General features: G+C 44.8%; 1 protein-coding gene across 1 annotated transcript in view; it reads right to left on the bottom strand.

Annotated features, from left to right (window-relative positions):
• RAVER2 (ribonucleoprotein, PTB binding 2) overlaps window positions 1-23,815 on the bottom strand; it is a 28,158-nt gene extending 4,343 nt beyond the window's left edge. The window contains exons 1-11 of the mRNA XM_048312155.1: window positions 23,660-23,815; window positions 14,253-14,319; window positions 12,809-13,278; window positions 9,364-9,555; window positions 8,317-8,443; window positions 7,335-7,417; window positions 4,532-4,636; window positions 4,176-4,287; window positions 2,764-2,984; window positions 1,655-1,766; window positions 1,155-1,303 (exon numbers count right to left, since the gene is read on the bottom strand). Coding sequence (XP_048168112.1) covers window positions 1,155-1,303; window positions 1,655-1,766; window positions 2,764-2,984; window positions 4,176-4,287; window positions 4,532-4,636; window positions 7,335-7,417; window positions 8,317-8,443; window positions 9,364-9,555; window positions 12,809-13,278; window positions 14,253-14,319; window positions 23,660-23,815 — 1,794 coding nt within the window. The remainder of the gene's footprint in view (window positions 1-1,154; window positions 1,304-1,654; window positions 1,767-2,763; window positions 2,985-4,175; window positions 4,288-4,531; window positions 4,637-7,334; window positions 7,418-8,316; window positions 8,444-9,363; window positions 9,556-12,808; window positions 13,279-14,252; window positions 14,320-23,659) is intronic.
• Window positions 23,816-24,205: the final 390 nt, after the last annotated feature.

Genomic DNA, 24,205 nt, shown 5'->3' with positions numbered 1-24,205 from the left:
CCCATGTCTGCCTACAGTTCTTAACAACCCAAAGCTCTCCAGGAAGCACCAGAACACCTTTAGCACCAATGACGAAGCTCAAATCAAACATTTACAATTATGATAAGTGCTAAAAAATACAGGAGGCACCACTGCCCTGGCAGTGAGGCTGGGACAACAATTCCTGTTATGGGAACACCTTCAGGGATGGGGCAGCCACAGCTGCTCTGGCCTCCCCACCCTCCCAGCCAGGAATTCCTTCCCAAGATCCCATCCAGCCCTGCCCTCTGGCACTGGGAAGCCATTCCCTGGGTCCTGTCCCTCCATGCCTTGTCCCCACAGTCCCTCTCCAGCTCTCCTGGAGCCCCTTTAGGCACCAGATCTGATCCAAGAGGTGTCAGGCCTCTGGCACAGCTCCCTGCTCTGTGCAGTGACCCTGTTCACCCCACCCCTCTGGCCAGGCTGGGACTCTCCCAATCCAAACCCTCTGCATCCTCCAGAGCCACCCGACTCCAGAGCTCAGAGATCTCCCTGGCAGCAGCCCAGCAGAGTCTCTGTCTCCCCACTGACAACCTGGGGAGGAGGCAGTTGTCAGATTTGATCTGTACACAGTTACAGTTTTATACAGACTCAGAATGGTTAATGAAAATATGTGAATGTTCTTTCTCAGTGTCCTGTGGAACTGGCTCTGAGCACTGCAACACTCTCCAGACCCTCCACCTCATGGCCACGCTCTGATCACCACATGGGGCAGATGGGGAGCACATCCTGTGCACTGAAACCAGCTGGCAAACATCCCCCAAGCTGTGCAGGAACTGGGAGGCAGAGCTGTCTTCCCTGGGATCCAGCCAAAGTTCAAGCCTTAAAAACTTCGGGGGAAGGCAAAGAGGAAAAACTGCCTAGTTCTGAAGGCAGACAAAAGCCAAGGCAGAGGTTGGGAGAAGGCATTTTTTAGCGAGTGCCCCAAGTTCAGGCTCTCAAGAAGCAATTTTTCAAGGGTTGTGATTTCAGCAGGGAATGTTCTTTGTGCTACATCTACTCTGAACACTGAAAGAGAGAAAGTGTCAGTGGAGAGGCTCAGCCCCAAGAGGAGGCAGGAGGAGCACCCAGAAAAAACAAGGAGCTCTGGGAGAATCCCAGAGGCTCCAAGGGACACCAGGCTGTGGAACTCCTACCTGTGGGTATTCCCCAGGCTGCTGAGAGTAACTGAAATAATTTTCCATTGCATGTTGTGATGCAGTTCCCTGAGACACAGCAGCATCCATGACATTGTTTGGAAGGCTGGTCTGCTGTGGAGGACTGGAGGCTTTGCTGGCAATTGCTGCTGGGAACACAAAGAACGCAGTTTGAATAAAACCTGGCTTGTAAAAAACATATAAATTAGGTTCTATTCCAGGATTAAAACTGAATTTTGCCTCTTCAGATTAGGCTGTGCCCCAAATTAATCAGTGCTACTAATAACTGAAAGGTTTCTAGAAGTTTGTGAGCTCATTACTTCTGAAAATGTACCCCTGTTTAACCATCAGGATAAATTACTTTGCAATTTCAAGACACACTACAAGATTTCCTTGAGGATTAATGCTGTGGTCACTGGATTTACCAGGCAAACAGAATAAATATTTGCCACACTGTGGCTGTGGAAATTTGCACTGAAATCCACGAAATGTTTGCTTACCTGGCAGACAGATGCCAGGCAAAACACTTGCCAAATTCAAGTAGGGGTTGGTGCTCAGCCGAATTTCTTTTGGGGGTTCCCCAAGCAGAGAAGTCTGTTTCTTCAAGGGAGTCTGAAAAATGGACAGGGCAGTTTGCATTAAATTCATATAAAATTGATCAGAAATAACCTTAAGTGGCCCAGCAGGGTCTTGGAAAAAGCTTAGTCCTATGAAAAAAAAAAACCTTTTGAAATAAAATGAAGCTTTTGAAGTCAATCCCAATCTGGACACATTGCCTGCACTTTTTTTTCTTCCAAATAGTTTTTGTAGGAATGTTTCTCTCCAGACTGAAAGTTCCTAAAGGGTATTACAAGACAAACAAACAAAAGAAAACCTTTTATATGCAAGTGAAGGAATAATAATCACTCTAACAATTCCAGATGCAGGGAGTGAAAACATTAAGTACATGGCCAAAGCAAAATCAACTCTTTTCACTTGGAGACACAAGGAAATAAAGGCCAAATGTTAGGAAAATAATGAATTAAGCACATGTTTCCCCATAAATGTCAAAGTATTTATCTATATTAAAAAAAAGGTAACTTTTTTTAATGGCAGAAAAAAACTCTGAAAGAATGAGACCACTTAAATCCCATCCCATCATTCTCTCACACCTCACCTTCAAGGGAATAAATAATATTTTAAAGAACTGATAATTTAAGAGTGGAAAATTTATATAGACACACACACAACCACCTGGAAACCCAAAGGCCTCCCCACACCAGCAGAACTGCTCCTGATTAATCATGAAATTCAACCACGAGTTCAATTTTCGGCCTTTAAAAGAGACATTGCCCCTGAGATTAATTTCATCATCAAACACTGTGAGGGCAAACACATGGAAAAAAGCCCTCCAGCACTGTGGAGATTCCTTTGTTCACTCAGCTGGACCACCAAAGAGCAGCATTGTTTTCTCCCTATTATTCATAGCTGCAATGACCTTAAGAAGTCTCAAGGATGCTCCTGGGATGCAGCAAATTTTACAGCGAAGACGCAGTCGAAGTTAAAATAACGAAGAGAAAGAAGAAGAAGAAAGAAGGCAAAGGCAGTATTTGTGCTGCATGCTCCTTACCCCCAGGTTTGAGTCGGAGTTTTTGAGCTGGCTGGGTGGTTTGGAGTGGCCAGCCCGCAGAGCTCCGGCGGGAAGGCTGGGCAGGGCCTGAGGGAAGGGCTGCGCTCCCGGCACGGCCTCGGCTGCGGCTTTGTCTGGAGCATTGTTTGGCCCGGGAAGAGCTTGTCCAACAATGTGCTGATTTGGGAAGAATGGCAGCATGCCCATCCCTGCTGCTGCTGCTGGAATGGGAGCTGGGTTAGATGCTGCAGCCAGCCATAAATGGAGAAACTTTGCTGTTAGATGGGATTTATCACAAAGGGTTTGCTTGTGGGGTTTACTGAGGGAGGAGGAAAACACTCCCAGAGCTACTTCACTGGTTTTTGTTCTTTTACCATCCCACAGGCAAACACCTCCATTTCAAGCTGATACAATAAAACTCTGACTTTTCTAAACATTCCCTGTGATAACTTAGTGCTTCCTGTCATTTTCAAAAAAACTGGGAACAACATCCTAGAGGATGCTGGATGGGACGCAGGGGGAAACCCCACCTCAACTGGCATTAGGAAGAATTCCTGAAACTGAAGAGCTGGAAAGTGTTCTCCAAAATGAAAATCTGGATATTCAGAGGAGCTTTCTGCCCTCCCCTGGCAACCCTTTCCTTGCTCCTGGTCACTGCCATGACTCAGAGGATTGCAGAACACAGGGATCAGTGGAAGAAACAAGATCAGAAAATCCTGGAATGGTCTGAGTTGCGAGGGATCTTAAAGATCATGCAGTCCCACCCCTGCCATGACACCTCCCACTGTCCCAGGCTGCTCCAAGCCCCATCCAACCTGGCCTTGGGCACCGCCAGGGATCCAGGGGCAGCCCCAGCTGCTCTGGGCACCCTGTGCCAGGGCCTGCCCACCCTCCCAGGGAACAATTCCTTCCCAATCTCCCATCCATCCCTGCCCTCTGGCAGTGGGAAGCCATTCCCTGGGTCCTGTCCTTCCATGCCTTGTCCCCAGTCCCTCTCCAGCTCTCCTGGAGCCCCTTTAGGCACTGGGAGGGCTCTAAGTTGTCTGTGGAGCCACCTCCTCTCCAGGCTGAAGCCCCAGTATCCAACTGATCTTTCCTCATAAATACTGAGGGCATCAGTGGCACAGAAATTTGCATTCTAACTGACATCTGTCACAAACTGGTTGTTAAAACAAAATGAAGGCAAAAAACCTATTTGTGGTGCCTCTCAAGCAACTCACATTTACCTGCTTTGAAAAACCCCACAAAACGTCACCCCTAACTAAAAGCATATTCCAAGTGTACGAAAAGAGGCAGTAACTGAGCAAGCAGAGTATTGAACCATCTGCTTTTGTTACACAGGGACAAAGTCAGGTGCATAATGTGAAGCTGGGCATTTCTACTCATTTGGGATGAAATAAAAAGTCATTTACACTTGAGAGCTTCTCCTCGTGTTGCCAGGCCTGAGCTCACTGCTGGCATCACCCCTATCCCCAGTACTGTCTGCAGGAGCATTGTTGGAGGTTCTCCCAGCAAACCTGGTTTCTAAAAGGAAGAAGAGAAAACTGTGTAAATGATTAAAATAATCTGTTCATAGCTATTCTTTATAACTTCCACGTTCTCAACCTTTTCAGCTCCACTCAACTGTTCAATTAGCACAGAAGCACAGAATGGCTGGGTTGGAAGGGACCTTAAAGATCATGGGCAGGGTTACCTGATGATAAAAATTACTTATTTTAGGAGTTGTAAGACTGTTCAAAGAGAGTCAAAGCTGTGGGGGTGGCCTTACACTGTTTGCCTGCATGTTTTCCATCTTCAGGAGCTGCTGCTGGGGCAGGGGCAGGTGAGCAGGGCTCTGCAGCAGCAGGTTGGAGGTGCTCCCCAGAATTGAGCTCTGAGAAAGGATTAAAACAAGGGTTAGTTGGCAGTCACAGAGAACAGAACATCCTTGAAACATTTTCACACGGTACTGCTTGATGAAATTTAAGATTCTGAGTTAAGACAGCAAGGGAAAATAACAATTTCCTCCACAGAACTAATTTTGCTTCAGAAAAATATCCCAATATGTTTCCCCCCACAACAATCAACATGAAATCCTACTCCAGAGCCATTAAAAGCTGACAAATCACAGTGCCTGCAGATTGGCAAGTCTATAAAATATCCACACTGTTCATTCAAAATATTCTGGATCAGTTTGCCACCAGAACTGAGCCACTTAATTAATAACTTGGGGGCACCACCTTCAGACTCTGTCACTGGTATATTCAGCATTATGAGCTCAGGCCAGCACTGAGGCTTAAAGTAAACTTTAAAAGACATCAAGGTTTATGCTACAGGCCTGGAACTGTCTGGCAGCATCATCTGCCAGGTAAAATAGAGGTTGTTCTATAGGTTGTTGTACAAATATAAATATACAGGACACTGTGATCATGCCAAGTACAGCCTTCATAATTTGGTGGGTTTTTTTGAGATCTCCTACATAGGAAAGACCACCTAAACCAGGGAATGAAGACTGCAAAGCACCTCCCAAATATTTCCAAGCCTAGGCTGTGTCTCTGGGTGGCACGGTTAAATTCCCTGGGGAAAAATTCCCTCTATGCCTAAAATATGATCTTCTGGACTCAAAAATGTGCCTTTTCAAATAAAGATGTGCCATATCTAGATTAGTTATGCATCTATTTTAATTGTCTCAGTGATTTCCAGGAGAAATTATCCAGGGCTGTTTATTGTCACCAGTGCCAGGGGCTGTTCCTTCCAAACTTGGCTACAGCAACAAAGCAAAGTGGTCCAGTTGCAAAACTTTCAGAAATAAAGAGAGTGGAAAAATCAGTTTGGTCAGAATTCTCAGAGGAAAGGCTCTGGATTTATAAAGACTTAATAAATCGCTGGATGACTGAGAAAAACATCCCTGAGAAAGCTGAAAATGCATTATTTTGGCACAGGATAATTTGTAACTAAGAGAAATTAAAAGCAACAAGTTGAAAATCAGGCTACCTCGAGTTGAAAGATTACTGGGTGAATAACCTTCAGATCCCCTCTGCTGAATCCCTTTTTAATAATTATTTTAAAATGTTTCATCTCATTATGTCACTTTACAAATCCCCAAATACAAAATACAAACCCAAGACATGCAGGGAGGTGAATCAGTGTGACTGGGGAGGTGTTTCAGTGACAACACCGAATTTCAAGACAATAAAAATAAAACAGAGAACCTGGTTCTCTGGCTTTAGAGAATGCTCCAAAATAAATCATCCAAGAAGAAAAAAATGTGCCTTATAGAAGAAACTGGGATCATCAAAGCCTTATAAAATTCAGGTTTGGAGCTCATTAAATGACAGAAAGCTCCCAGGAAGAGAATTTTAAGTCTCTGGACAGAGAAAACACTGAGTTGTTTGGCTGCAACTCTCCCAAGGCAAAAACCACTGGAAAAACCTTTGAATCATCATCAGTCCCACTGTTAATTGTGTAAAACATCCCTGGCTCCAGCTGTGAGCACCAAACACTCACACTGCCTTCCAAGGAAGCACAGGCTGAAGAGACAGCGGCAGGAACTTAAACAGACCAATTGAAAATGTCATTTAAATTAAAAAAAACAAAACAAAACAAAACAAAACAAAAACCAAAAAACGAAGAATGATGTATTTTTTTTATATGGACAAAAGTAACCCATTGGATGGGGCAAAATGAAGCAGCATTTATTCAAAATGAATATATTCACCTACCAGTTTTTAGAGAAAAACCAGAAAAGCTCAATATACTTAACAAAAGGAGTATTTCTGCATTTTAGTCGGGTCTTTTCTAAGATCTCTAAGTCTGTCTTTGCCAAAAGAACAGGAGAAATAACTGATGCTGAAGGAGATTTTATTTTTTACATGGAATTTCTGAAATAGCAGAAATAGTAAGGCCAAGTGATTGACCCCAGTCCCTTGCAGGTATTAGTGCAAATCCCTACCATGAATATTAAATTCAATTTTTGGCTCCTGGCAGAGCTGGAGGAATCCTTGAGAGAAGCTCAGCTCAAGGCACAAGGTTGTGGGTACATATTCTCATTCTCAATTTCCAGCACAAACTCATCCCAAAGATCCTTCCCATTATCTTTCAGGAATTCTGGTGTCCATTTGGAATTACAGGAGAACCCTGGGGGGTTTATGAGTAAGAAGCAACATCTGCAAGCCACTATTTTTTATGGCACATGCAGTACATTTGGGTCCCTGCAAGCTTTAAAATGAAGATAAAGGTGCTGAAATTGTTGGTTTGAACCAGATAAACCCATAAAGTCTCTGCAGGAGTGCGGATGAGCTGTTCCAAGAGAAAGGGACGTGGCAGGCTCCTTGAGAGCTCATTTGAAGAGGAGTTTTTCTGCCAGTAATGACAAGTTTTGTCTACAGTGGCAGGTTCTAAGTCAAAAGCTCAGTCTAGATAAAATAACTCGATTTTGGACAGTAAGCACTGCCTGCTCCCTCATCTCCTAACTTTCCTGACAGCTTTAACAAGAACACTTGATTTTAGCTGCAAATCCTTAAAACTTCAGGATTTCTCATGTTAAGATCTCCCCAAATACCTCTTTTGATGACAGTTCTTTTGTCACATACCTGATGAACTTTATTCAGCTGCAAAAAAGGTGAGCCCACTGCTGAATTTATGAGGTGAGGTAAACCTGCAGATGCTCCAAGAACTGTTATAGAAACACACAAAAAAATTACACGTTTTACAAACTAGGCAAGTAAAAATCTTTGGAATGATCCTAGGTTTTTAAATTTGCTTTCCAGGAAATGTTCAAGTGTACAAAGGTCAGTATGAGGGAATGACAGACTCCTTTAGCTTGGGAGAGGTTATGAAACATCTTAATACATCCAGCTTTGATATAAAATGACCAGCACAGGAGAGCTCAAAGGTCCCTCCAGGTGCTCCTCCACACCTGAGAGCTTCACTCCAAGATGCAGCAGCGCCTGAGCTGATTCCAGGCCACAGCTTTATCTGAAGTGCTTTAAATTCAGATAAAGCTCAAGTGTTTCTTCCCTGAAGTGGCCACTTCACACTCCATTTCTGTGTGTTTTTGTCACCACACTCTCAGCTCTCCCCCACTCCATCTCCTTATTACCTGGCTCCTGTTCTGAGCACTTTCACCATCTGAAACGGGATTTTTGGGATTTATGTTCATTCACATCCTAATGAGAGCAAGGAAATGTTTCTGGCTAATGCTGTGGCAGCAGCCAAGAGAATAAAGATTTACACTGGGCACAGGAGAAAGACTCAGGCTGCAAAATTCAGATCTAGAATCAGATCTAAACTTACCAAAGTCTTGCAAAAGACATTTCTTTCTAACCCCATTTCTTATATAAACATTCAGAGCCCACAGAGGGTATCTGTAGGAAACACTGAATTTTACCCAAACACAAGAGTGTAGCAGAGCACCTCTTGCTTTCGCCTTCGTAAAATGTAAATTTGTCTCCACAAACACACTGAAACAGTGCCTGCATGGACTGGAAAACTGTATTTCTACTTAATTACTTTGCAAAAGCCTTGCAGCACTAAGGACAGGGTTTAATTCTGAATTGTTTTAAAACAGCTTACCAGGTTTAACAGTGTGGCCACGCAACTGGGGCTGCAGCAGCATCTGCAGCATTGCTGGATTATTGAAACTCTTCATGATCTGCACTGGATTTGGCTCTGGAAGCAAGCCCTTCCTATTGTTCCTCATCTCCAATGAAGAGATACAAAGGTGTTAGAAGCAGGAGAAAACAAAGAATACATTTCAATCCCTCAAACTTGTGTGATGCCAAGGTACACATTGCATCTGACACAGAAAAGACCATTTCCTTCCCTGTTTCCTGCTCTTTTTCCCCTCAAATGAAACACCTAACAAACTATTCCAACAAAATTTCAAGCACGTTTCTTTTTTTTTCCCTTAAAGCCAGAGTTATCATTACAGGAGCATAAGAAAGGCACTGTTGCCATGAGCACTGCATCTTGTAATAGACTTCTTATCTCTTTTATAATGATGTGGTTTGAGCTGGCTGAAGTGAGGGAACTCTTCTACCTCTCCATTTAAAGCAGCTCCATGTAACACTTATCACATCCAATTTTCTAGGAAATAATTTGATAAGACGTGGGTGTAAAAAGCTTTCTTCTACCTCGAGCATGAAATGAAACTATTTCTCCTGCCTTGAAATTGATCTTAAAGCTGACAAATTCTTGCCTCTCTGTTTTAAACCAAGTCTTAGCTCATCAAATGACTCATTCCCAGTCACTTTTCTTTTGAGCTGGAATGATTTCTCTCACAGAAGATTACATTTACTAAAATCCAAGAGCTATGTGGGTGTAACTTTGTGGTATATTATGGATGTATTTTATCTTCTTCCTGGCCATCTTCACCTAGGAAGGAGCCTGAACTGGACTGATTATAGAGAATTCCAGAATGGTTTGGGTTGGTTAAAGCCCATCCAGTTCCACCCTTCGCCATGGGCAAGGAATCTTCCACTACCCCAGGTTGCTCCAAGCCCTGTCCAACCTGGCCTTGATAAACCCAAAATGCTTCCAGAAACTTGGCTCCTTTTCCTCACACAAAGCCCTAACTCAGGCGTATCAAGCTCATCCCTAAGAGGTTTCCAGGGATCTTACCATCCTTTGTGCTGCTATCAGAGCTGCCAAGGTGCTCCTGCCTGGTGCTCCAGGGGCACAGAAGGACACCTGCACCCTCTTGCCGTTGATGGTCACCCCATCCATGGCCCCTCGCACGCTCTCCGCCTGCTCCGCGGTCTCGTACTCCACCACGGCGAAGTCCCCGCTGCCGCCGTCCTCATCCTGGGCAAACTGCAACAACAACAGTTCCCAGCACTCCACAGAAACCTGGCAATGCCAGGAGCTGCCCTACAATGTTTTCACCTGTCCCTTGCAAGATCTTGCACAGCTGACACAACCCAAGGTTAGTATTTCCCCAAACCATGAGGTTTCTTTCTCGAAGTGCTGGAAAGAAGTTGGATATCACATCTTCATGTATTTGGCATTCATGCTTATCTATTCATGCTTATCTCTTCATTATTATCTACTCATTCCTCCTATTATCTCTTCCATTCCCACCTTCACTTCCACCTCACCTCATGGAGAACCTCAGCTGTGAAACACATTTAACACAAATTAAACAACAAAGGAGGAGTGAGAAGCAAACTGCAAATACAGCTGGATCTTACAAGCATTTTTATTTTGCAAGATAATTATAAAATCATTATTCTTCATGTTTTCAGCCTGCAATAATCAAAATGTCATTCATCAGGGTGCATGAGAGCTGCTGAAACATGCAACAATGCAAATTCCACCAGTATCTGGTGCCTTTTGGGAGCATGTGAAGTCTGTGGTCGTGTGGAATGCCAAGAGAAGATGCCAGACTGATCAATCAAGCAGACTGGAAAAGGGCTTACGTGGCAAACGCTGCTCTGGCCTTTGTGTGCAGAGTTTGAGAGAGAATGAGCAGATTTAAATCAAACAAAAAAACGGGGTGAGAAGGGAGGGATGAAGCTTAGGCAAAAATCTCCAGTCCTCAAATGAATGGGAATGATAAACTGATACCAGCTCTGGTGTGCAAGAGACAAAACCTCCTCCAGACTTCACTGGATAAAAACAACCTCAGCCCCACAAACTTACCCTGACAACTGAAATATAAATGTCAAAGAGTTGGAACAAAAGGAGCGTGGTCAGATCTTTAAAGGCACTGTTACAGCCTGGCCTCTGGGCAGAGCTCTGGAGAACACATATTTTCATATATAAATACACACATAGATGTGTATATGTCTATATTTTATATTTATTTTTTATTCTGATACCAGTTTAGGTGCACTGGTAAAGACCTGAGGGACTTGTAAAAAGAAGGGTTTGAAGCTATGGAACATCTGTATTTTAGTTTCAGCTAAACTGAAACACAATTAAAATCTCCCTTAACGTGTTCAAGTGCAGCTACCAATACTCTTGCAAAGGATTTAGGAATTTTTAAACTTCCCAAGTAAACAGGTACTGAAAAAAAGCTCTTTATCCCTATCCAAATTAGGCTGGAGTCCTTCTAGTGACAATTTCAAGTGACAGAAGAAAAGAATGAGGTTTTCTGGTCCATTTTGTTGAAATAAAGGACAAAACACGTTTTTCCTAATATCCATGGGTAAGTATCTGGCTTCAGCTCCTCCTGACAGAACATTTCTGTTGTCAGTAGAGGAGAAATCAAATTGACTTTCTAAAAAAAGGTAATTTTGGAACAAGATGAAATAACCCAGAGTTCATTTCATGAGTTCAGGTAAGAATTTTGGGCAAAGATTGTATTTACTGGATTAAATACTGCAGGAGCTCCAAGCAGAACTAAGCCATAGAAGCACCACAAGAGCTACACTGAAATTTTCCAGACACAAAACATTTCTCCCAGTCATTCTCTATTGAAATTCCCTCCACACTGAGGTTTCTGTTACCCTGACCTCTCCCAGTTTTTGTCTCTACCCACCCCATCACATCCCTCCTCTTCGCTTTTTACACCTTTTCTTGAGTCTTCCTCCTCCTTTCTTTGTCCTCAATTTTCAGGTCATCTCACTCATAAACCCATAATTAATTAGCACTGTTGTGATGAGAATTCATCCATTTTCTTCCCTTTCTCACCTCTCAAATCTGAACTATTTGTTTTCCTACCTCCACCCTCCCGTATTTTATAGGAACAGGCATATTTACTGACCTAATGCAGACACTCTCCTCACCCACACCAAGTGTGACCTAAGTTTTATTATTATTTTAAAAGGTAAAAGTCAATTTTTAAGTGCCTCTAACTGCACAGCAGACCCCTGTTAGTGAAACCCATCCTTCTCCAAGAAGTCTGTTATTCTTTGAAGCTCGGAGTTTTTAAAGGACGTTGAAAAATTGTTGGGAGAGCTGATAAGAGCCCCCAGATTACCCGACATCTGGAAAAAAAGCCCTGAAGGAAAAGACTTAAAAGGATCAATCTGTTTAGCTAATTAAACAAAGATTGAGCAGGAGACTTGATTACAGCATTTAATACCATCTTACAGGAAGAAAATAATGGGGAGCAAGATCTCCTTAATTTAGGCATGAGTGAGGTGAGGCTGAAGCCAGACACATTCCCAGGCACGAGTTCAAAATAGCAAGGAATGGGCATTTTCTGGGAAGAGTTCATTCCAATCTATTAATCTCCTGATATATTTGGATCAAGGATGTCTAAGGATTTACTCTGGCCAACTAGAAATTCCTGGGGCTGGAAAACAGCACTAGGGAGGATGAGAAGGCCTGCAGGTGGTCAGGCTGCACAGCCTGATGGACCTTCTGCTCCCCATGCTGGGAATCTCCGGGTGCTTATCCCTGGGGCTGATCCCTGAGCAGCCTTCCAAGAGACTTAAGGGAAAAAAAAACCAACACAAAAACAACCCTGCAACTGAAATCTGTGTGACTACAAGGAAAGCTTTCCTTCTACTGCCTGTTTATGGTGACCTGTCTGTGCCACAGCATTTATTTGTGGTCTCTTAGCTCACAGGCCACGAGGATGAGAAGGAAACCTTCGCACCACAAAGGCAAGGATCTACCTCTTCTGTACTTCCAAGCTTTCCAAAAGATGTGTCACTTCTATCCCTGGCAACACCCAAGAACCCAAGCCTGCATCTTCCTCTATTAGGGAAAAAACATGTTAAATATTAATATATGAGTTATATGAGGTATTTTACATGCTCTGAACTGTTGCACTTGTGGTATTCATAAACTCTGCCTTTCTTTACCAAGCAATGAAGCCATCAGCAATACTTCCTTTAAAAGCTCTCAAAAATACAATTATTTTCAGTAAATGACATAAGGGGATGTCTTACAAACATTTTGCTGGCATTTCACTGGAGTGGTATCCTGCAGAATTCCCAGACACCACGGACCAAGCACTGCACGCCCAGAGCAGTTAAGCATCACTACCCACATCACTGAGCAGATGCACAGCTGAGTGATTATAGGAAAAACAGAAGTGGAAGACAGCAAGAGTGAAGTGAGCCAATACTGCAATCCCAACCTTGGTTTTCCATAAGACAGAAATCCAACCTACCTGGCAGAAGACAGGTTTGTACTTCAGGGAGAAAGCCTGGATCAGTTCTTTCGAATCAGCGCAGTCTTTTTGTAATTTATCCACACAAAGGCACTTGGAGTGAATAAGGTTTGTGGTCAGCTGGTTCACATCCATCCACTGTGCAAACAGAGTGCTCTCCTCCAGCTGCTTGCCCAGGAGTTCCAGCCTGGCCTTGGCAGCAGAGTCCTTCTTCATGTATTCCACGAATCCATAGCCCTTGGAATGGCCGGTGAGCTCGCTGTAGACCAGGAAACACCTCTCCACGTTGCCATAGGCACGCACCAGTTCCTCAAACTCCTCTATCCTGAGGGAAAGGGGCAGGTTGGTGATGCACAGCAGAGCATCCGTTGGCTGGAGCTGCACGGAGATCTCCTTCCCACGGAGGGAATACTGGTGGAACTTCCGGATAGCGCTCTGGGCCTGCTCCCCGTTTAACAGGGTGACAAAAGCTGCAAGAGACCAGCAGTGGGGACATCACCTACCCTGGCTTACCTGCAGCCACACCTCTCCCTCCCCCTGAAACCACAGGTGAGAGCTGCAGGTTTACCCCAAAGATAAAACAGAGGAAGATATCTATTGTATATATAATATATATAATGTCTAGAATCTGGGATTATCAACTGAACACCATGAGCAATTAACTCAAAAAGTGACTGTGTTGTGATGCACACAACTTTACTCCTTGTAACCCAACCAAATTTTATATATGGGGAACTAAATTAATATTTATTTAAACTTATTAAATATTTAAACTAAATATTTAATTATTTACTAAATTAAATAGTCCACTGAAGTCAACACGTTATGGATTCTACCGAATCTCTTTGATGACAACATCCACAAGTTCTCACTTCGGGGTCAACAGAAAGTCTTTCTTTTCTGGGTTTTCACACAATCACACAGTCCCAGACTGAGTGAGGGTGGCAGGGACCTCCTGAGGGCCTCTTGTCTGACCTGCCCCTCAAGCAAGGTCACCCAGATGGGTTCCCTAGTATCCCAAGCAATGGAGATTCCACAACTTCTCTGGACAACCTGCAACAGTGCTGGGTGACCCTCACAGGGCAGAAGTGTTTCCTGACGTGAGCAAACTGCAAATGCATCTGAACTGGGTAGGATTTCCTCTCAGGCACGTGTGGTTTGTCCCAAGAGAGGCCTCAGGACCAGTTTTCCAAAGGGATTCAGCCAGCTGAGGTCTGCCTTGTCCCAGAGGGACACTCACTAAGGAATAGTCCTGAGAGAGAGCAGAAGGAACCAAAAAACTTCTGGTCAACACCAGAAAGTTTCCAACTTCCACTGGCTTCAGCAGAAGGTGACCGAAAAGGCACTGAGGGACACCAGACAAGCTGTGACAGTCCATGACTTCACACACAGCACATGATGTTCCTTACAGAATTGAAATATATGGAAGTTTTTAAGTTCTCACCTGTTCTTTTATTCCTGTCCACGTAACAATATTTGATTTCATAATCTTTAAACAAGTCGTGGATTTCCTGCAAGTGAAAAGTACAAGTCACATCACATTAAAAAGTCATCAAACCAAGCAAGTGTATAAATTCATCCTCTTTTCAAACAAAACCAAAAACTTCCCCAACAAACAGAAAATTTCACCATAGAAACACTATCAAATATTTGTTTTGAAAGGAGTTGGTTATACTGCTGCAGCAATGCTTTTCTCTCACATAAAAAACTGGCTTGCTGAATTTGATTAATGTACTTTTCATTCTCTGAGGTCACATAAACACAAAAGGGCGTCCTGTAACTGTCTTTTGATAAAGACAACATCACAGCTCATTAAATAGCAAAACCCTCTCCATTTCTCTGAAGTACAACTGGCAGAGCTAAAATACCACATGGACAAGGAATACTGGCAGCATCACATCACCAAACTTACTGAGGGCAGCAATGCTGCCCCAAAACCCAACAGTTGCTTCAGTTTCCTGCTCAAGTTCACTTTAATAGATTTTCACTCTTAAAAATGGCTATTCTTTCACCCAGCAGATAACTGCGGCCAGAGTACCCCCTGGAAAGTATCCTCTCTCAATTACTGCACAGATGCTCAACAGAGAATCAATCCCAAGAGTGTTATTTGCTCCTACTAATTAATGGGAAGAGAGGAGGGGTGGGTAAGAGCAAGTCTTAGAGGAGTTTGCTACAGCTATTCCCAGAAAACCAAGGTGCACATGCCCCAAAAAAACCCACAAATTATTGTTTTATGTGCTGAGAAAGGAGATGAACATTCATCACCCCAAGGAGAAACCAGGAGCAGTAACTTGGATATTTATATTATTTTAGCTGAATAAATCCCATACACAAGAGTGCAAAGTGATTTCAGCAAACAAAATAATCAACCAGCTTTGTCTGAAAGTTTAATTGCAGCCAATTTCCAGCAGCTGAGTGGAGTTGCCGGTTTGGTAATTCAATATATGGAGCCTAAAGGTTAATTGGGTTCTCTGTGAGTGGTATCAGGTGCACACCTTTTAGTCAAGAGAGCACCAATCTCTGGTTTCACTATTTAACAGCTGTCAAATACTGCATCAATAAAATATGGCAGCATTTCTCCAGCTCCCACACGTCCTCTAATAAGGTGTGATAAGGATGGGGTTTCTGAAATGCAAGATACGCCCAAAATTCAAGCCAGGAAGGGGATTTGAGTGTGGACACCTCTCAAACAAGAATTAGACGTTTCATTCTCAGACATGAGAGACTGAGAAAGAAACTTTCTGCACAGTTTTGGCATTTCACTTGTACTGTACCACTGAAGACGCCAAAGAAATTATACTCTGAAATAGTCTGAAATAATACTCTGAAAAAGAGGGACCTATCTGCCCTTTTGATTTCCTGTATTATTTTACAAGAGCAACACTGAAAGTTTTATATGATGATTAGGTAGCAGGAAATATTTTTTCAAACAGCTCTGAAGCCTCTTTTGAAAGTCATCTGTGTATCAGGTGATTCCACATGATTTCCCAGTAACAGTCTGAAACTTTGAGAGGAAAAACAGCCCCTAGTAAACAACTCTTTGGGGGATAATGATGTAAAATATGATGAACACATAAGGGAGATTTAAAATGAAAGCTTAATTTAAGCACAGAAATTCTGGTAAAGATTTTAACACCAGCTTCCACAGGTGGTTGCAAACACTGCCAGGTTTGTGCAAAGGGCTCTGCCAGGAAGGTTCTGGTTCTTGTGCTCTCCTGGGCTCTTGGCAGGGCTGAGGCCTTCACCTGTGGAACTGGGGTTGTGCAGTGTTTCAGTGAAAGCATTTCTCACATAAACACCGTTTGTGAGGATTTACAAAGATAAAACACACCCTGCCAACGCTAGGAAAATGTGTACTCCTTCAATTAAACAGCTGTAAATATCTGCGTGTTACACTGAGATTTCTCTGCTTGCTAAGCCAGCTTTAACTCAGGCACTTCTCTAAACTTCACCTCCAACATCTCCCAGCACTCAGGTCTGGTATAAAAGAGGGAACAGTGCTCCCATTGTGATGCCGTTTCCAGTTCCTACTCCCCACAGCTCAGGGCAGAAGTGTCAGCGACAGCAACGGGAACGACTCAGCACTGATCCCTGTGGTCCAAGCAGTTCCCCAGGATCGGGCCAGGAGGGAATGTTTACTCTGGGAGAAGAAGGGGGTCAGCCAAGTCAGGTATATCCTCTGCTGCGACCCTCTTAACTTGCAAGGAATGTAAGCAGAGGGATGTTTCCCTGAGAACGGCAGAAACAAACAGCCGCCGCTCGTTCCCAGTCCCGGCGTTCTCCCGGCTCTGCTCCACGGAGCTCCTGCACCCTCAGCCCGGCAGGCAGGGAGCAAACCCCGAGCATTGCCCTTAACTCTGAGGTGTAGCAAAGCAGGAGTAGTAAACTCAGTGTGGCACCACACCTGAGCAGCGGCGGCCAGCCCAGGTGCCACCCCCTTGTCCATGCTCCGATATCCGCATCCCAACATTCCGGTGACAAAACTGCTCCTCCTAAAGGGCTTTTTTCCCCTTTAATAAAGGAATTAATCTGCTAAACTACAAAACCTGGCTGACAACTACCACAGTAATCCTCATTTAACTGCATCCTACTAAGTCTAAACAACAGCAACATCTACCAACACGCTGAAGGCCCACACTGGACAAACTGTGTTTTGACAACAAAAATGTTCAGCAGTTCTTAAGCTTTCCGGTCCCTTCCAACCCAAATCATTCCAGGATTTTTTTATCTTGGAACAAAAATATAACCAATAATCCTTAGCTACTCTACAGCCCCTTAAACCCTTAAAAGCAGATAATCTTATCATCAATAAAAATTAAAATTGTAACTAAGAAATAATCAGTCATACATGGAAATTAGCAGAAAAAGCAACATCAAATGTAATAAAGGGAGTTTAAGAGAAATCATTCTTTTTCCTTTAAAAATTGGATTGTTTACTACTGTAAATGCGGTCTTGAAATACCTCAGTTCTTGCCCTGTCCTGTCTTGTCCTGGGTAGAAAAACAGGCAACCTGAGTTTTCAGCACTTATTACTGGTTTGAGACTTGCACCTCCGAGTCAGAAAGAATTCCTTAGAAAGAATCTTTGTGTTTAGTACCTGCATTGTTTGAAACATAAATGAGAAAGGGAGCCATTCACAGGGACATCTGCCCTGTTTATCAAATTAGTAAAGCTCAGTGGTTTATTTCTAATAAAAGCAGCTTTTCCTACCCAGGATCTCAGTGCAAGGGAAAAAATATCCAAGAAATTCTCAGTGCTCACCTGGAACAATACATAAAATATATACAATAATGTACATAGAGCCTACAGCACACCAAACCCAAGCACTTTTCTCTCTCTAGATGTAAAACAAGACTTCATATTAGATGCAGAAATTGTGCTATTCTGGCAACAAAATATTTAACAATTCTAAGGGTGCCCAGCCAGATTTCTGCAGTGAGTTTTAGGGAAGTTTCCAATATAAACACTCTCCAAGCCTGGTCTATAACTTGGCTCTCACTGAGCAGCTGAAGGCCTCAACTTCACATGCATATTCTGGAAATGGGAATCAATTAAGTTTAAAGTAGTTACTTGGCTAACCAAGACGTTTTAAATCATCTCACAGCTGAAAAAGGCTTTGTTTCCAGTTGTGCAGGCAGGGCAGGAAAAAGAGAACTCAGAAAAAAAGCTTCACATCTACAAATGATATAATGTGGTGTTCATTTAATTCAAATTTTAGACTGCTAAATACTTGAGTTCATGACATGACACATGGATTTCACTGCACATATTACATAAATAATAAGTAGTAAACAAGAGAATATTGACACAGTTTAAAGTAATAGAATGTAACTAAGGGGAAAACCCAGAGGCTCTGTCAGAGAACAAGTGGAGCACTCAGCAGCAACAAGAGGGTTAACAGAAAACCCAAAAGGACTGATGCAAAGTGCAATTTTAACCATCTCCTGACCACAGACGTAGGAGGGCCTCAAAATTTCATCAACTGCTGGATAAATCCCCCTGTGCTCCTAAGAAGCAACATTTCAGGCAAAGACTGAGCTCACCACACCTCTTCCTTCACAATTTCCAAGTGGTTTTCAGTGCTGGGATAAAGGAAGTTCTCAGAGGAGCAAAGGTGGAGGATCAAGTGGGAGATGTGGCAGATGCTGACCTGCCCAGGAACAGCGAGCACTGAGGTGTGTCCCAAGGCTCCTGCTCAGCACATTCCCTCTTCATTTCCACAGCCCAAACTAGGAAACCTGAAATGGATTCAAGCCTGTCACTCCAGGCCATAAACTGCTTTTGGGGCAAACCTTTGTGTTTGAGAACTGATTCTCACTTTTTTAAGATCATAGCCCTCAAAGATCTTTAGGGAAGTAATGTAAGAACAAGTGATGACAGCAAAACAGGAGTTTTTCAATGAAATGGAAAACCTTTTCCTCTGATCTTCCAGAGACTTTTGAGAGTGTTGGTAAGAGGATCTCTATGGGACTGGAAATTAATTCCACCATCCTGGGCATACTGGGCAGTGTGAGAGCTAAATAAAAGAGGGAAAAGACATAGAAAGAGGTAACTTGAGAGAGCAAGAGCTCAAAGCAAGAGAAAAGTAATAAAGAAAAATGTTAAATGTACATCTTAAGGCACGAGAGCTGCTCCCTCTCCACAATGTGCCTTTCATGTTCAGGCAGTGTGACAGAGGAGTAATGAAAACACAAAGGCCCTTCTACTTAAAGGTCTGGCATCCAACAGATTGGAGAGAACACTCCCTCAAATCATCACACCTCATTAAAGGCTCTCCATCAAAAAGGAACAAGGAAAAACTCTGGCTAATCCAGAGAGAAAGGGAAAGAAATGCTACAACCCCACCAGAGCAGCACCATGCTAAGCAGTGATTTGGCTTTTGATCAGGAACAGACACCAGTGAAAAGAACTGAATGGGTCCACCAGGTCCCAGACCAGCAAATGAATCCCTATCCCAGGTGCACTGTACCAGTTTTGTACCAACACCTCAGTGTTTCACTGTTCTCTGGATTCTGCATGCCTCAGGAGAACCACGGGGTGTTAAAATAATTAACCAGCCCTACTTTGCTGCGTGCCCTACATTAAAGCAGAGCGTCCCCTCCATCGGATTTGTTCTGTAGAACTGTAACATGGTGGCATTTAGGGATAATCAACCCTAAAATGGTTGGGAGCGAGTGCATCTCCCACAGCATCTTATCTTATCTGTACAGAGGGGAAGCAAAAAGCCAACAGCCCTCGCTGGGCAGCTGATCTTGGCACAGAACACTGTAGATTTGGCTACAAATCTCAGTAATGATGAGCAAAAAAAATAAATAACCCAAGATCTAATCTTCCCAGCAGGAACCCCATGGGATAGGAACTGGTATCCCATATCAGAGTCTGCTGATTGTGTCCCAGTGATGAGCCACTGTCCCTATGGAAGTTCATCAGCCATAAATATGGAGCCACTAACAGTGAAAAAACAATAAATTGGGGGAAACCAAAATCAATTATTGTAATCCATTGGGGTAATTACAGAAAAAATCCAAAAGAAACAGAAGTTGACACCAATGTCCTGGTTTGGGATGGGACAGAATTAATTTTGTTCTTACTGGTTCAGTGCTGTGGTTTGACTTTAGGATGAGACTAATGTTCATAACAGGAGGATGTTTCAGTTGTTGCTAAGCGGAGCTTACTCTGAGCCAAAGACTCTCCAGTTTCCCATGCACAGGTGCATGGAATGCCAGGAGGGAGCAGAGCCAGGATAGCCAAAGGGATATTCCACACCACAGAATGTCAGTATATAAACTGGGAGCAGCTGGCATCAGTCAATGGGTGCTGAGCAACTCTGCTGGGCATCACTTGTTCCTCTTGGGTTTAATTCCTCTCTTGCTCCTTTTTATTACAATTAATATTAGTATTATTAGTCATATTAATTTTAGAAATGTTTTATTTTGCTTCAATAATTAAACTATTCTTAACTCCCAAGCTTTACTTTTCCCCTGATTCTCCTCAGCACCAGAGCAGTGAAGAAATGAAAAAGTGGCTGTGTGGTGCTTATTTGCTGACTGGGGTAAAATCAATACAAACTCCTTTTTAGTGAGGTACAACTTCACTTCCATTCTGCTCATCCCGAAGTTCCCGGCATCTCTTTATCAGAAAAGGAGAGAGGAAGGTGTTATTTCCTTCCCTCCCTCTGCTCAGAGCAGTCCTCCTGCCTCCAGAGCACTGGGAGCAGTTTTAGGATAGTTCCAAGGCCCTTCTGGTTGCAATTTCTGCTCTTACAGCATCCCATGGGACCATGTTCCTTGTGCTGGAATGGATGATTGATCAGGGCTGGTGGCTCAGGGAGATGCACACACAACAAGGCAATGCAAGAGACCTCCAGCCATGAGATCCCTGATCCATTGCCAAGCACTGATTACAATAAAAGGCATCACTACAACCACGCTCACTTTTAAGTCTCTTGGCAAAGATTCTTCCTCCAAACATCAGTCTTACCACAACACCACATCAGAGGCCATTCATGCTAACAAGAACAGACTCGCTATCTGATATTCTTCAAAAGGACTGACACCAAGGGGACAATCTTACTGCAGAATATCCCATATCACTGCCCTGCCCTAACGAAGCCACAAAATGACTGCTCTGCTAAGAGCACACAGCACTTCCCCACTCCTGCAAGAAGAACTGGAACTGGAGGAGTGTGATCTGGCAAGGCTGCAGGAGGAGAGTGGATCACTGCTCTGAGCACGCATCCCAGAGAAGCTCCATGGAGAAACAGGGAAGCCTCTTGTGACCCTCCACACAGCCTGCTCCACTCTCAGCACTGAATTCTGCTTTTTAATACACAGTCACTGCTACAGATGTCAAAGATCTGAAGATTTGGAGAGATCAGCAATAGCCCATGGCCATTTCTAGGTCATTATCACACCACACATTTGATACTGTGTTGGAGGAATCCCATGAGGATGAATTTGGGGAATTACCTGGCAACTCTGGAAGAGTTCAACATTGATCAACTTGCCAACTGAGCAGCAAATGGAGACTCTGCCTTCAAGAACAGTGAAGATGTAAAGATGTTTACCACAGATCTGCCACAACAACCCCTTTCTCCATGGCTGTAGTGAGAGAATTGCCTGAAAAAACATCGACCCTGCAGGTTTCTATTTGTAGGTTGAGCTCTGTTTGGTTTCTAAGACTGCAAACCTGTTTCTGGTTCAGAAACCTCATGGCTAAGAGACATTTCTTCTGTGGCCTCAAGAGTAATTTATTTTTTTAATTTAACACAGGTGGGGCTCCAAAGGTAATCGAAGATTACAAGTACAGTAATAAAGTTAATATGTAGCTACAACTGGCAGAGGAATTATATTCGTTATATAACTTCATATTAAAAAAAAAGGTTTTTTCTTACTTTTCTGACAAAACTGAGTATCTCCACCAAACTCTATCAGCAGAACAGTCGTTTTTCACTTCAAAACTATTTTGGTAAATCTTGGCCTCACTCTTCACTTAACAACAAATGGCAGCAAAGCCAACACCCCAACGCTCAGAGATGAACAGTTACATTTATGAAAACCTATTCTGGGAGACTTGGCTGCATTTCAGTGATGTTCATCTCCCTCTTGACAGAGAATAAACTGGCCAGGTCAGAAATAGTTTATCTGATTTTACTCGGCTCACCCATTACTTCAAGGAGAAAACAGAAGACAGACCCGTGTTTGCCACGGGTGTTAACTGGCAACAAGAAATGTTAAATTCCACAGTAATTTTGGAAATATACAACAGCCAAATACAAAGGTAAGATTTAACATGCCTGACCACAAACACACTTCTTTCCAAAACTGCTCCAGGACAGAAACTTTCTATAGCACAATTCTTCTGCCTTTATTACCAACACCAGTAGCTCAACAACGTTAAAAACTAAAATGACAACTTGTGCATTTCAGGATCTGTACATGGTATACAGAGCAACATTAGAACCTGACATATAAAAAAAAGGCATCTAAGTGCTGCCTTTAAGCCATCAAAACAAAAAGGCAAACTTCCAGAAAACTCCATGGCTGCCGAATTTGACCTTAATGTTGGTATTTCCCTGTAGCACACTCCGGCTGAGCAAGCAACGCCAAACTCAACAGGTTCCATACAGGTGAATTCCCACCTGGGAATTCATGGAGGACCTGCAGTGGGATCAAGGGACACAACTGGAGTGCCAGGGAGTGCTCCTGTCCTGGCCATCCACAGCAAGCATCTGGCGACACACCAGCAAAGCCCTCTCTGTCAACACTGTCACTTCATGAAGAGACGCCGAAGATTAGCAGCGTTCACCAAGCTGTGAGTTTGCTATTGATCAGCTCATCAGGCTCCTATAAATAGAGGTGCCTAAAGCACCCTAACAAAGCTGTCATCTCTAAACTTTTAACCATCCCCGACCCCACTAGGGCAGGGCCAGACACACGGCGAGGCACGGCGTATGCGAGAACAAAACAGCCAGAAGTGCGGCGGCCAGCTGGGTGCTGCGGGTCGGATTACAGCGAGCGCTGAAAGAGCCTCTCCAAAATGAATAGTCCCTTTTTCTGCCGGAGTTATGCAGAAACTGAGAGTCTGCACGTGCTGCTCTTACCCGCAGGTAGTAAAACCACCTGTGCTTTACAGAGGGGGGAGGCAGACGAGGAGCAGAGCAGAACAAAAGCCGCAGTCACTTTTTTTTTTTTTAATATACTTGTGCATCAAGTTGTGTGTTTGGAGCTGGTGAAGTGACTGTGCAGCTAAATCACCTCAGCATCTGACTCACAGTACTCGGTTGAAGAGTTCAGCGATCATCTCCTACCAAGAGCAGCAATTTGAGCGGAATTTTCCTAAACCACCGTCAGACTGCGGAAAACCGCTTTCCCTCGCTACGTCTGGCTCACCTCACAATAAAAGAAAAGCCAGTCTGGAAGCTTTTTAGCTCCGACTTCGCACCGAAAGCGGCTGTGCTGCAGTGCCCTACCTGTGCGCACACAGGTGCCGCCTCGCCGGCGGCGCTCCCGTTACCCGTTCACCCACACCGAGCCCCCGCCGAGCTCCCTCACGCCCCGGGCCGCGACCCCGGCTCCCCCCGGCGAGTGGTGCCCGGCCAGCCCGGCGTGGCCCCCGGTGAGGGCGCGGACGGGCGAGCCGGAGCCGCTCTCCGCAGGTAACAAAGCCGCCCCACGCAACCGATGCCGTGCGGGGCAGCGCTTGGGGGGAGGCAGCGCCCCGCGGCCGCCGAGCCTCGCGGGGGACCCGGGGCTGCCCCGCGCCTCCCTCCCCACCGCCGGCCCCTGCCTGAGGCGCGGGCGGGAGCGCGCCACGCCGCCGGGCGGCTGCGGGCAGCGCTGGCGGCCCTACCTGGCTGCTGCTCTCGGCCGGCAGGTTCCGCAGCAGGATCTTGCGGCGGTTGCCCAGCTCGCGGCGGGTGCTCGCCAGCCGCCTCGCCACCTCCTCGGCGCTCAGCGGCGGCGGCTCCGCGGGCAGCGCCGCGCCGCGCTCGGCTCCCGCCGCCATCTTGCAGCGCGCCGGGGACCGCGGGGGGAGCGCGACGCTGGGGCCGCCCCCGCCCTGCCCCGCCCGGGGGCAGCCTGAGGGAGCCCCCGGGCCCGGCCCCTCGCGGCCGCCAGACCCCGGCCCCCGGAGCCTCGGAGGGATGGGGGGCAGCGGAGCAGGCTCGGCGCTGCTCGTAACGGAGCTCCAGGGGGTGTGTGGGATGAACGGGAACGCAGCGGCAATTTCACAAAACGGGCTAGGTTGGAAGGGACCACAGAGGGGCATCTGGTCCAAGGTCTCTGCTCCTGCAGGGTCATCCCAGAGCACATGGCACAGGATTGAGTCCAGACGGGGCTGGGATATCCCTGGTGAGGAGACTACACCCTCCCTGGACAATCTATCACCCGCACG

The sequence above is a fragment of the Corvus hawaiiensis genome, chromosome 9, assembly GCF_020740725.1.
Source record: "Corvus hawaiiensis isolate bCorHaw1 chromosome 9, bCorHaw1.pri.cur, whole genome shotgun sequence".
NCBI lineage: Eukaryota > Metazoa > Chordata > Aves > Passeriformes > Corvidae > Corvus > Corvus hawaiiensis.
This window is presented reverse-complemented; position numbering and strand designations above follow the sequence as displayed.